The sequence below is a fragment of the Camarhynchus parvulus genome, chromosome 19 (genome assembly GCF_901933205.1).
Source record: "Camarhynchus parvulus chromosome 19, STF_HiC, whole genome shotgun sequence".
Lineage (NCBI taxonomy): Eukaryota > Metazoa > Chordata > Aves > Passeriformes > Thraupidae > Camarhynchus > Camarhynchus parvulus.
In genome coordinates, this window is record NC_044589.1 from 8,915,685 (window position 1) to 8,928,423 (window position 12,739).

The window sequence follows — 12,739 nt, forward strand, 5'->3', positions numbered from 1 at the left end:
CAGCGCCGGGGACGGGGCGATCCCTGCACCGCAGACTTTCAGCCCTTTAAAACCATCAGCAGAGAATCCTCCGGAGGAGAAATGCGGAATCAGAGCAAACCTCAAAGAGGAGGAAGGAGAGGAAGGCTCTGAGTGATGGAGCCGGCGCCCATCCCGCGGGTGCTGCCACGGGCGCTCTGAGGGATCCGAGCGCTTTTCTCCAAAGTTCAGGGAACTTTGCTAACATAAACTTTTTATCTTTTGATGATCCTTTTAATATAAAATAATCTCTTTTTTCCCCCTCCCACAATGAAGCAGTCAGACATTAAAAAGATAGCGAGCGCATTTTAAAGATGTTTCCACTTTATAAATCAAACTTTCTTGGCAACAACATGATTTCTATTTCAATGCTGAGCTTGCTGTGTTCTCCTAATATCTCCTACAGATCAGTCCTAAGAGGGAGTAATAATCCCCTAAAGTAATTCTCAGCCCTAAATTCTCGATAATTTATAGTTGGCTCGTTCTGTGGAGCTCCACAAAGAGTGAAACAAATGACTCCCCCTTTCTCCCCCAACCAAGTTATCAATATTTGCCTTGTTTATACAAAAAAAGCTATTTTACACCATTGCCATGGAATTAACGCTTCCGCTGAGCTTTACATTTCCTCCCCATTGAGTGAACTTGTCATTAAAGTCACTCTTTTTTTTTGTTGTTGTTTGAAATTTAAAAATCAGGCTTCCATTTCTTTTCGTTTGTGCCCCTTGAGGTCAGACAGACCTACATTTAAGTGATTTCAACTAACGGCATTCAGGGGCATCTCTGTGCCTGCTGGGAGGGGGATTAGAGTCCTGATTAGTGCCTGCAATTAGCCGCTTTCCCTCTTTCCACACCCCCCCAATGCTAAATGCAAGTGCACACAAATCTCCATTAACCATCGTTTTTTTAATTGGCTCAAGAGGAGGTTTATTATTGCGACTCTCTATTTAAATAGCCTGGGTAAAATAAAATCTGCATGAAGTAATAATTTTCATTTTGTCCTTTGCATGGGGATTAGCAGCAGATTGCAGCTCGTGGGCTGCCCTGCCCTCAGCACGGCCACGCGTGGCATCGCTGTGAACCGGGACTCGAGGCGCCACGGCATTTTAGTTGTTCGATTTTTCATGCTAATTATTTTGTGTATTTTTGCTGTCGGTGCTGCGGCAGAGCCCAGCCCGGACCGGGGAACCGAGCCGGGTCCCGGCACCGGCGGCGCGGGGGCTGCGCCTCGCTGCTAAAAACACCGATAAAAGCCCTCGTCCTGTATTTTGACAGCATTTGCAGCTGAACCCAGTGGAAAAAAAAAAGTTCTTTTGTTCCGTGTTATTCATCAGCATTTCAGCCGCTTCTTTCATTATTTTTTTAAATTCAAAACTGTTTATAAAAAAAAATAAATTCTTTTACGTCGATGGTGCTGCCCTGAATTTCGCCAATGGAGAATTTGGCTCAATAACGTAAAAATCCCAAATTTTTGTACATCTTGTGATCTACCCCCCCATCCCACCTCCTGAAAGGTGCACTGCCAGTTCCACCGGACAAGGAATGTGGGACTGAGCCCTGTCCATCTGGAGCTGTTTAAACAAGCCACGTTCAGACTTACAGAGAGATAACATGCACGTTTGGGATGCTTAGGGTCTAGAATTTGGTACAGATATTACACATCTCCACAGGCACACTCAGATACGATAAATTAAGGGTGAAATATCTGAGGTCTTGATCCCCTCATCTGAGCTGACTTAGGGAGCAGACCCATCCAAATGAACCCGGCTCTTCCCATCAGCAGAGGCTGCAGAACAAGCCCTGAGATTTTATACACTAAAATAAGGTGTGAAAAGGACAGAGTTACCTGCACCATCACTCCATAAACAGCCACCTAGCAAATAAATGGAAGATTCCTGGGACATACACCCCCTCTCCAGGGGGAATAACGGGAATTTCTTGCTTATTAAAGTCCAACTTCCCTACACCGAGCAGCACTGCCGGGACGAAGGAAAGCAGAGGGAAAGTGCTCAAATCAATCCCAAAAATCCAATTCCGAGGGTTGGGTTCTGGGTCTCACAGTGGGAGCAGCAAACAGGGGAGAAAAGTCACACACACACCCCATGAGCACCCACGGCTGCTGTGCAAAGGATCCGAGACCACAGAGAAATAAATACCGCACAGCAATTATTCGTGGGGTTTTTTCTCTGTTTTCTCCCCGTTATTTGAGTGCCTGGCTGCACAGCTCCCTAGCACGGTGTAAAACAAGCAATGGCAGGGCACGGCAGAAGAGCACAGCCGTGCTGGAGTTAAATGTTAATGCTTCAATTTTCCCTCCCAGCAGCAGCAAGGTGAGCCCGCTGCCGCAGAAGCCAAGGGCAGATACTTTGGTGCCCACAGTGACACCCGGCTAATTTTCTTGGGAATTAACTGATTCCCGACCCTGTGATGGTCTGAGGTTTAATTCTGATTCTTTATTTTCTGACATTAATTCTGCCATCTCCCACCAGAGCAGCCCGGGCAGAAAAGGAGCCCTGAGCAGATGCAGGGCTGAGTTCTCTGGGCAACTGAAGCGTCTGGAAGCTCTGGTCTCCTTCCCTGAGTGTGCACACTGAGGGGGCTTTGTTTTGATAAAAATAATTATTGGTTTCCAAGGGAAAACAGATCTTTTTTTTTTAATCCAGAAGTGGCACCCTTTTCTCTTTCAGTTTTGAGATTAAAAGAACCTTCGTGCTGCTAAAACTTTGGTGCAGAGTGTCCCAGCACAGGTCTTAGTGCACCGCACAGAAAAGGGAAAGGGGTTTGCTTTGTTTTCGAAAAAAACCAAAACACCATAATTATGCTAATTTCCTAATTAAATAATAATTAAAAAAACAGCAACAACATTACCAGAGAGAATCAGCACTAAATGTTTCAAACGACTCCACAACATCTTCTTGCATCTACATTCCAACTGCCACACTCAAACACATGTACAGTTTACACTGAAAAAATGATCTTACTGAAATCTGCAATAACAATAATATTCTTTAAATGCCACTGACTGTACCAGCTCTGCAAAATGCAGTCTTGGCAAACAGGACATTTCATAGAGATCAGAAGCAATACATGTTTGCAGGGAATTTTCACTAACCTGCCTGCTTTGGTTATTATCATTTCCGTGCCAGCTTCATGAAATTTCTTCCATAGCTCCTTCTCATGGAGATAGACTTTGATATTTTCTATTGTCTGTAAAAAAATTAAGATAATGAGAATAGCAAGAAACGATGGAGAAAACGTGTGAGGAGGGCTGGGAAGGGCCGGGGAAGGGCTGGGGACATTCAAGGCCCGCGCTGCAGCCGAGGTTCCGGGCAAAGCCACCAGCCTGAGCGGGAGGAGGTTGGAGTCAAAAATTCCGCTGTCCTTTGCCAAAAAATAAGAGAAACAAACGGAGGCCGGTTTTAATTGCAGACTTTCACAACCAGGCAGGACACTGCGGCTCAATGGAAATTTTTTTCTTTATTTTTTTTTCCTTTTTCCTAGGGGAAAAAAAAAGTCTGTTGGGGTAGACTCTCCCTAAGCTTCCCAAAAACCGCGGCCAGGAGCAGCCGCGGGGACAACGGATCCGCGTCCAGGGCCGTGGTTTGTGCGTTCTGCGGGATGCCGGGGACATCGCATCCGTGCGCGGAGCGAAGGCACAGAAGCTGGGTTTTATTTAGGGGTGGAAAACCCGCAGTGAATTCCCCGCCGGGCCGCAGCCCCGGGAGGAGCGGCGGCGGCTCCGCCACGGGTCGGGCCCTGCCGGCCGCGGGTCTCGGTGCTCGGATTCGCCCTTTACCGACTTACCCGGGGCGGTCTGCTGCGGACAGGGAAAATAAAGTTATAACAATAAAAAAATAAAACCAAAGAAAAGTGAAGAAAAATGAGCTTTCCTCGCAATCCCTCCCGTGTCGTGGCCGGGGGAGATGCGCGGTGCGGGCCGGGCTGGTGGCGGGGGTGATGCGCAGCAGGGCAGGACGCGGGGCCGGACGGAGCGTACCTGCTCGGGGTCGGGGAGCTGCGGGCTGCTGAGCGGCGTGCTGCTCCCCCCGGCTACGACGAGGACGGGGGAGCCGGCGGAGGTGTCCGCATGGCCGGGCGCGGGGGCTGTTGGAAACCCTTCCTCGGTTTCAGACAGGCTTTTCTCCTGGAGCATTTCCTTGGGGGAAAGAGGCGCGATGTTAGCTCGCGGCACCGGGGGCCACGTCCTGCCCCTCGCCCAGCCCCGGGCACAGCCACCTGCGAGGTCAGGCCCTCCCGGCCCGGCCCGTGGTCGCTCCTCGGGCGGCGGCACTCGGCGACACCGGGATGTGACACCGTGGGCCCCGGGGGAAGCCGCTGTGCCCGGCAGAGCCGGGCCGGGCCCGCCAGCCCCCGCGGGGGAGCCGCCCACGCGTGGCTGCGCTCCCGCCTGAGGCCAGGGCACCTCAGGTCTGATGTAGCCGCAGGCCCCCAGCCCCGATTCTTTCTCCCCTCCGGTACCCGTCGGGAAGGGCAGCCCGACCCGGTCGGTCTTTCTGCTCTGCCCCGTCCCGTCGGGGCTGCGGGGGCTCCGCGATGAAGAGCTGCGGCGGAGCCGGACGGTGTAAACAGGGGGAGTGCTGGGCTCCGAGATAAAAGGGCCCCTCTTAAACTTGGACGGAGACTGGGAAAAGCCAATAAAGATAAGGCCTGACAGCTCCGCCGGGGCTGCCGCGCATCAACGCCGACTTTTACAGCGCGGAGGGACGCGGCCGCCCGCCCCGCTTGACGGACAGACAGACGGACGGGCAGCGGCGGCGCGGAGGGGGAGCAGCTCCGAGGGGGCTGCGGGGTGCCGGTCCCGGGTACCGAAACCAGCGCTGGCCGCGGACCTGCAGTCCCCAAGGAAGCGCTCCTGAGCCCGGCCCGCGGCCCCGGTCCCTGCCCCGAGCCGCCAAGGCCGAGCCGCTCTTCGGGACAGCGGCTGTGAAGGGGGAGAGAGGGGCTGGGAGCCCAAAGTGCAGCTCCAGCAGAGCTCCAGGGAGAGCGGGACTGGCATCCCAAACTCCAGCTCCAGCAGAGCTCCAGGGAGAGCGGGACTGGGACTCCCAGCTCCATTCGCACCAGAATTCCAGGGAGAGCTCCCGCCGAGGAGCAGGACAGCCAGCCCGGCTGTGGGCGAGCGGACACACATACCCCAGAGACCAGCCGCAATCCCCGGGGCAGGGAGCACCGAGCGGGGAGCACGGTACGGGGCTCAGTGCCCCGACAACTCCACCGGTCCCTCCGCCCGGCTCGGGGTGTCGGGACGAGACAGCCCCAGCCGAGGCGCGGATGTGTCCCGGTGGCCAACCGCAGAGCGGAGCCGGGTGACCGGGAGGGCACAGGTGGGAGGGAGGTGTCCGCGGCGAAGCCCGAGGGCAAGGCTCCAGCCCCGGACCGGTGCTCCCGGTACGGAGCAGGTTGGCTGGCGGGGAGCAGCAGGGAGCAGCGGGGCAGGCAGGCGGCGGTGTCCCGCCCCAGGCCGGGGCTCGGCGGGCGGGCTGCGGGGAGCCCGCACCCTTGGACCTCCCGCTCCCTCCCGTCCTTCCCCCCGCACCCCGGGAACTCACACGGCCGGCCGAGGGGCAGGAGGCGCAGCGGGGGGCTCCGGGCTTGGCCTAGGGGCGGCTGCGGCATGAAGGGCATCCGCGGGGTGCTCAGGCCGGGAGCGGCTCCGCGGCCCCCGATGGCAGCGGCGTGCGGAGCATCCCCCGCTGCGCGGATTCACTTTCCCTTGATCTCGGCGGAAAATGTTCCATAAAGATCCAGTTTGGGGCCTTTCGACTCCCTCCCTCTTTGTCTCCCCCCCCCTCCCTTTTCCTTCCCCTCCTGTTGCTGACGTTGCCGCTGTCAATCACATCCCCTTACACCGACTCTGGCCCGCTCCGCCCGGCCCGGCCCGGCCCGCCCGGCCCAGCCCCGCGCCCGCCCGGACGGTCCGCACCGGGGGCACCGGCGGGGGCAGCGGCCGCTCGGCTCCCGCACCAGAGCCGGCCGCGGCCTTCCTCGGCCTGCCTCGGCGCTGCGCCGGGCCTGGCGGCGAGCGGGGCCGCTCGTTGCTCCGGGAGGAGCCCGGGGAGAGGGGACATCCTCGGCACCACCGCCCCCTCACAGCCCCGACGGTCCTGGGGCTCCCCACTGCCCGCCGTGGAGCTGGCGCAAGGCCGGGGCTGCAGCGGAGGGCATAGGCCGCGCTTGGAAAGGCACCCGGCTCGGCGGGACCCCGCGGCGGGAGCCGGGGTAGCCCGGGAGAGGTGATGGGGAAGAGCCGAAATCACGCCTGGGCAGGGGTCCCGCCTCAGGAGGGGCCCACAACCCCCGTGGTGTTCCCTGACCCTGCGCTGCAAGCACAGCGTCCATGTCTGCTGGCCTGCGGCCTGCCTTCCTTTGTGGGTCTCCCTTGCGAGCCCGGGGACGAGGACAAGGCTCCCCCTCCTCTCCATGTCGCGACAGAGAGGCCCGAGCCTTGCCACAAGTCAGGCAGGACCTGGGGGCCACAACAAAGCGACGGCCAGGCCAGGCCATCAGGGCCGCCCCGAGGTGAGGGTGGCAAGGGAAGAGGCCGCTCACACCACCCCGCTGGAGCTCCCTCACCGTGCGGCACGGGCTCCGCCTGTTCGGGGCTCCCACCGCCACGCTAAACCCCCAGATCAGGAGGGAGAACACTTGCGGGAGAGTTCCCGAGTGCTGTCGCGACTTAAAGGGCCACTTCAGCTCGGCTGTCGCGATTACCAAGCCACACACACAGAGCCCCCGCAGCGCTACCGAGCCGCCCCTCACATCCCTCACAGGCCGCGCTACCCCTGTACACACAGGCCTGTCGCGACAGCTCCACCTCTGTGCCCCGTGCTATGTCGGGACAGCACCAGGCTCTGCGCTTCACCGTGCCCCCCGAGGCCCTGCTCATCCCCTTACCCGAGCCGGGGGTCCCGGGCGGGCGCCGAGGCGCCCCTCGCTGCCGCAGCGCCGGGCTCACAGGGACCCCGCCATGGGCAGGCAGGGGCAGGGGTCTTATCGGGGTTTTCTTGAAAGTGAATTTAAACCCAAACTCACTCCCACCGTCACGTGGTGCCGAAATTGGGAACAGGAGCAGAATAAAAAGTAAAGTGGGGTCAACCTCGTAATGAACCTTTTCCCCACTCCTACCAAAAAAAAAAAAAGAAGAAAGGAAAGAAAAGAAAAAAGGAAAAAAAAAAAAAAAAAGGACCCGAGCGGGCCGGGAGATGTGAGGCGAGCGGAACTCACAGGAGCCAGCGGGATGGGGCAGGTGAGACTGGGCCGCGGCGGCCCTGACGGGGCTGGGGCGAGAGGGGACCCGCGACCGTCCTGTCCCCGCACGGACCGAGTGGGGACTGAGAGGGGGCGAAGGGTGAGGGGGCAGCTCGCTGCTCAGCCAGGGCTCCCGGGAGCGCCGCTCCCGCCGCTGACCTGTCCCGCTCCGTTCCCCGCCGGTTCCGCGGTCGCAGCCGCCTCTGAGATCCGGGCCCGGGCCGAGCCCCCTCTCTCGGACCGCTCTGTCCCGCCGCCGGTGCCCACCCGCGGGCTGGGCCCTCCCCGCGGGACCGGGGCTGCCGAGGGCTGGGCTCCACGGCAAGGTGAATTTTGGTGTGGCTCTGCAGCCGGGACTGGGAGCTCGGCTTTGTCTGGATGGGTCTCCCCTCAGCCCTTCCTCCCGCAATCGCGGCAAGGGGAAACGCCGGCCGCTGCCTTAGCTTCCCGACGTTAAATGCAGTGTTTTCCCCTTTGAACAACAACAAAAAAAAGGGCGGAGGGGCAATCCCAGGTGGGGAGGATTTAATTAAAGTAAATCCAAAGACTCTCAGGCCTCCTTCCAGCCTGATTTCCCCGTCGGTGCGTACGGGGATGCAGGAGCGGTGGGGTCGGGCCCATTCCCCCCCGTGCGGCCCCGGCTGAGTCCGGCCGCGCTCGGCTCACCGTGCCCTGAGCCCGGGCAGCACCTGCCCGTAGCGGGCTCCGGGGTCGGTTCCTCCGGGACCGCACAGATTTCCTCATCCCCCGAGCACGGGGACGGGGCCGACACCGAGGGGTGAAACGTCCTGGTCGGACGGAGCCCCCGGCTGCGGCAGCTCCGTGCGCTTCCCGAAGGCTGCGGCAATTGACGGCGAGGCGAAACCAGCCCGACTGTCATCACCCGGCAGATAAACGGCCGGATCCCCGACGGCAGGGTGGCTCCTATTCACGGCTCATCAACGCCGAGCCAAGGGAGCAGTGGGAGGATAAGCCCCGCTTTCAGGGACCAGCGCTCCAAACCACTCATCACTGTCACCGAGCTCGCTCATGCCTTGGCCCTAAACACCGGCGATTAATAAAAGTTCTCTGTCGCTTTTCTCCGAAGTTACACTCAGTCCGCGGGCCGGGGAAACCCGAGTGGGATCCGTCCCGCGGGATGCTCCAGCGCTCTTCCAGCCGCTGCCCCTGTTCGTGGCTCCTCTTCCCACGAAGAAAACCTGCTTCTCTTCCCCCCAGGAAAAGCTGCCAACCACGACGGAGACGAGGGGAGAAGCGAACCCCGAGCCCGCACCCGACGGAACCCGACGGCGGCGGCTCAGAGCCCCGTGCGAGACGGGGGAAAAATTCAGGACCGAGCCTCGACCGCGTGGGTTGGCACAGATTTACTGACTTGAGAGGAAACTCACCGGTTTACACAGCCGAGAAGGGTTTGAATGGATGAGTACTGAAAAAAAGTTGCCGAATTTGGCCAGTAACAAGGCTGGAAGAATGGAAGGCTAATACTGAGTTATGCACGAACTCGGGAGGAATTACACAGCATCAGAGTCTTGCTTCTAAACAGCGACAGTGCCAAATTTCTAATAACTGTGTAATATGCTTATTTATACCATACAAGGACTTACAAACCTCATTGTGCATAGCAGCTGGGTCATATTTCTTTACCCTTCCATTCCTCAGGCTCTTTTGCCAAGAGACTGGTACCAAACACTTCTAGGCTGAAAGGAAAACACAAAATTTAATCGCAAAGAAACGATGACAAGGAAGCGTGGGTAAGATACGGGCTGACGTGCAGCCCTTTAATCTTAAGCATCTGCCTAAAATAGATGCACGAAGGGGGCATTGGAAGTATGCACGGTTTGAAATGCGAGTGATTCTCTGCTTCTAAATCGTTCCCCCAATTATCCACATGTATTTCCCTGACCTGGGCACGTTTGTAGGCTCTAAGGCTTTGTTTTAAACTGTTAAATAAATATTTTAACGAATGTTTTAAAACGTTGTAAACGAATGTTCTGCTCAGTCTCGCACCAAGCTCCGCTGGAACCGGGTAAATCAAACGAAGAACCATATTCCCATTTGTTTTCAAATATTTGGGGGGGTATTTGTTAATTTTATCCCAGCGAACCAAGTGTACTCACCCGTCATAATTTCAAACAAAGCTGTGCAAGATTCAGCCCAGAAATATTAAACCTGTATTCAGAAATAATTTAAGTAGGAACGAATATTCATGTATGTAGACTTTTTTTAAAGCTTAATTATTTTAGAAAGAAAAGCTAACAATTGTGGAATTGGTTTAATTTTTAAAACTAACCCTAATTTTGTCCAAATGCTTTACATTTTTATTTTTTAATATGCTTACATATTATTTTTTGAAGTAGCATCTAAAAAACTAACATTTCAAATCAGTTGCACAATTTTGAAGGAAGAGATTTTACCATGAGCTTGGCAAAATCTTTGTAAGAATGAATAGTCCAGAGATCACTGCCCTGCTGAGCGTCAGACTGAGAAAGTCCCCAGTGGTATTTCCCAGCCAAAGCTCTGATTTAACTTCAAGATTTACATACATTAAAAAAAAAAAAACATCTATTTTGCAATAACTTTTTTGATTTTAATGAAAAAAGCCCTAAAGCTACAGCATGCTGGAGGATGGGAGGATGGGAGCAGGCAAATGGAGCTGGAATGCGAATGATGGTTTGAAAAATAAAAGGAGAACAAAGCCCGGTGCTCAGAGCTGGTGATTTCTTTGCAGCCTGGCTTCCAGTGCCACAGCAGCCCCAGCTCTGCTCCCTGCACCCACCAAACCCTGCTGTGGGGTGGGGTCTGAGCAGGACCTGCCATTGGCACGGGATGGGGGCCAAGCATGCCCTGCCACCCCTGCTGTGCCACTTGGAGCAGGGCAGTGCCTCTGCTCACACCCTCCCGAGGCCTGGAGGGCAGCCTGGGAGAGAAGGGACCCAGGTGTGGGTCAGGGTGGCAGCCAGGTGTGTGCATGGAGAGGGGACAGCAGCCCCAGGGCAGCTCAGTGTCCTGCAGGGACCTTGGTGCAGTGGGAGGAGGACACGTGGAACCTCCTGGTGAAGCTGCTCTGGAGCTGTGGGCAAAAAGGAGAGGCACATCAATCCAGCAAGGGACAGCACAGCGAGTCACTTGCCACATGCAGGAAGAAAAAAGGAGCACAAGAAACTGCCTTAAGGTGTTGCAAATCCAGGCCAGTACACTGGCAGAGCAATGTTTTGTGGTTCTGCTCAGAGTCCTTGGCATCGTCCATCCCTCTCCGTGCAGGGATGAGGGACTGGCAGAATCCTGCCCACAGTGATTATTCAATCTGTGCTGGGCATGAGGAGGAGGTTATTGCTATGGGAAATCACTGTCCTCCAGGGTAAACAGAGGGAAATGCTGGTCTGGGTGAGAAATTCCCAGCGTGAGGAATGAAGGCAGCCAGCTGCCAGCTCTGCCTCTGCCCTGGAGCTGGGCATAGACACTGTCCAAGCCCCCAGTGTGGCACAGTGACAGAGGCACAGGGCCAGTGGGGCCAAACAATCCTGTTCAAACATCAGAGCCCCCTCAGGGGCCAGAATCCCTGACCACAGCCTGAGCAAGGCAGCACAGCAAGCCCTCACAGCCACCGGAGCCTGCTGCTCCCTTTGGCCTGTCCCTTTCCCCCACAGGGAATCTTTCCTCTTTCTCTTCATCCAGGGCTGGACCCAGCGTGGTAGGGAGACAAAACAGGGCTCAGCACTGCAGCTATGGGGAGGGAACAGAAAACACTCAGCCAGGAGCAAACAGGGGCCCTAGGGGATTAAACCCTTGCCAGAGAGCTGTGCATCACTCCCAGGGATCAGTCCTGTCGTGGCTAAATCACCCAGGGCAGCTTTAGGGGTGTGAGGCTTTCAGAGATGGGAAGGCAGACGGGATTTCAAAGGGCAGAGGGGAGCAGGGAGCAGCAGGAGCTGGAGTGTGGAGGCTGGAGCAGAGGCACAAACATTCATCCGGATGTGGAGCTGCTGGGGAGGAGGAGGCAGCACAAGGGGATGGAGGAAGGCGAGGTGAGAGGCAGATGAGGGCAGAGAGGAAGGGAGTATGGGGGTCTAGGGGAAAGGGACCACCCTGGGGAAGGGTTTTGCTTCAAGGGCAGCACACATCACCAGCCAGGGATGTGGCAGCTTGCTCCCTGCTCAGTCACATCCCTCCCATGGCTCCATCCCACTCCCAGGACACTGAGGTGAAACACATTTCTTGGGCTGCAGGGGACAGGGCCAGGCCTGGCACAAATGCTCTCCTCCATTTTGGGGATTGTCCTCCCTGCCCAGGGAGTGGATTTGCTCTGAAAACAGGGCTCAACCTTAGGGGTGCTGTTGCCCCCCCCCCAATAAAGGGACCAGAATTGCAAAAAGGCCCCACATTCCCATTCCTGGGGAAGGTTCTCAACAGAAACAAACAGGAACGGAAAGGACAGCAACTGGGATGGGCCCAGAAGCTGGGAATTTCCTTCTCCTGGGACATGACGTGCTGTGGGACCCCAAATTTGCTGCAGGTAGAACGAGGGAAGCTGGAGAGAGGGGAGGGATGAAATGCTGGAGCAGCATCTGCCCCTGGCTCCAGCAAGGAGAGAAAGGATGGCTGAGATTCATTAAATAAAGAGACAGGAAAACCTTGCTTAAGGAGCTGTCTGGGAAAGGGGCCATTTCAGGCCTGCTGTACACAAGTGCCAGCGATTTGGGGCCAGAACAGACAATTGCTAGAATTTCCTCCAGGCTCCGCTGTGTGAGGAGCTGCTCTCAAGCAAAGCAGTCACAGAAAGTTGTGGGGAGCTTGCTGGTGCTTTTCTGCTTGGATTCTGCTTTTCTGCTTGGTTCTGCTTTTCTGCTGACTCCATCAGAAGGGAAGGGAAAAGACCCCTCAGATTAGGAATTTTTTCTCACACAACAGCTCAGAGCACTGACCTGGTGGTGCAGAGAGGACGAGGCAGCTCCAGCTGGAGGAAGGGCACAAGCATCTCTCCATGCAGTGCAAACAGAGAGTGGGATGGAAAAGGGATTTCGTGATCCTCAGCATCAGTCTGCACCTGTCATAAACCAACAGGGTGAAACTGGGGATGAAGCAGGAGCAGTGGGGGCAGCAGAGCTGTTCCCATGGTGAAGGTTTGCACCACTGAACCTCAGCACAGCAACAGCTACAGAGTCCAGGTGCTTCTGCCCCTGCCATTCCCTGCTCTGACCTGGCAGCCAGGCAGGGAACAGAGCAAAATGGGCTGTGCCCCAAACCCCAACCACTGCTCCACCACCAGAGGAGAGGGATCCACGCTGGGCTCTCTCACCTTGCCCCAGGTGATGAGGCTGCTGCAGGTCTGCCAGCTGGCCAAGGGGCTGGCCTGGCTGCTTTGGGACATCCTCAAGATCGATCCCCACCTCTGCCACATGATGTTCATCCGTTTCCATGCTGGTAAATGGCTGGGAAATTCTTGCCTGGGTTGGGA

At 56.5% G+C, this 12,739-nt stretch overlaps 1 protein-coding gene across 2 annotated transcripts in view; it reads right to left on the reverse strand.

Moving 5' to 3' along the window:
* The window catches only part of TBX4 (T-box transcription factor 4), a 33,196-nt gene extending 24,406 nt beyond the window's left edge, over positions 1-8,790 (reverse strand). The window contains exons 1-3 of one of the 2 annotated variants that reach the window (XM_030962725.1): positions 8,673-8,790; positions 4,013-4,171; positions 3,128-3,222 (exon numbers count right to left, since the gene is read on the reverse strand). In XM_030962725.1, coding sequence (XP_030818585.1) covers positions 3,128-3,222; positions 4,013-4,168 — 251 coding nt within the window. In that variant the 5' untranslated portion in view covers positions 4,169-4,171; positions 8,673-8,790. Of the gene's footprint in view, positions 1-3,127; positions 3,223-4,012; positions 4,172-5,585; positions 5,750-8,672 lie in introns of those variants that run through there. The other variant, XM_030962724.1, reaches the window with a different exon arrangement.
* Positions 8,791-12,739: the final 3,949 nt, after the last annotated feature.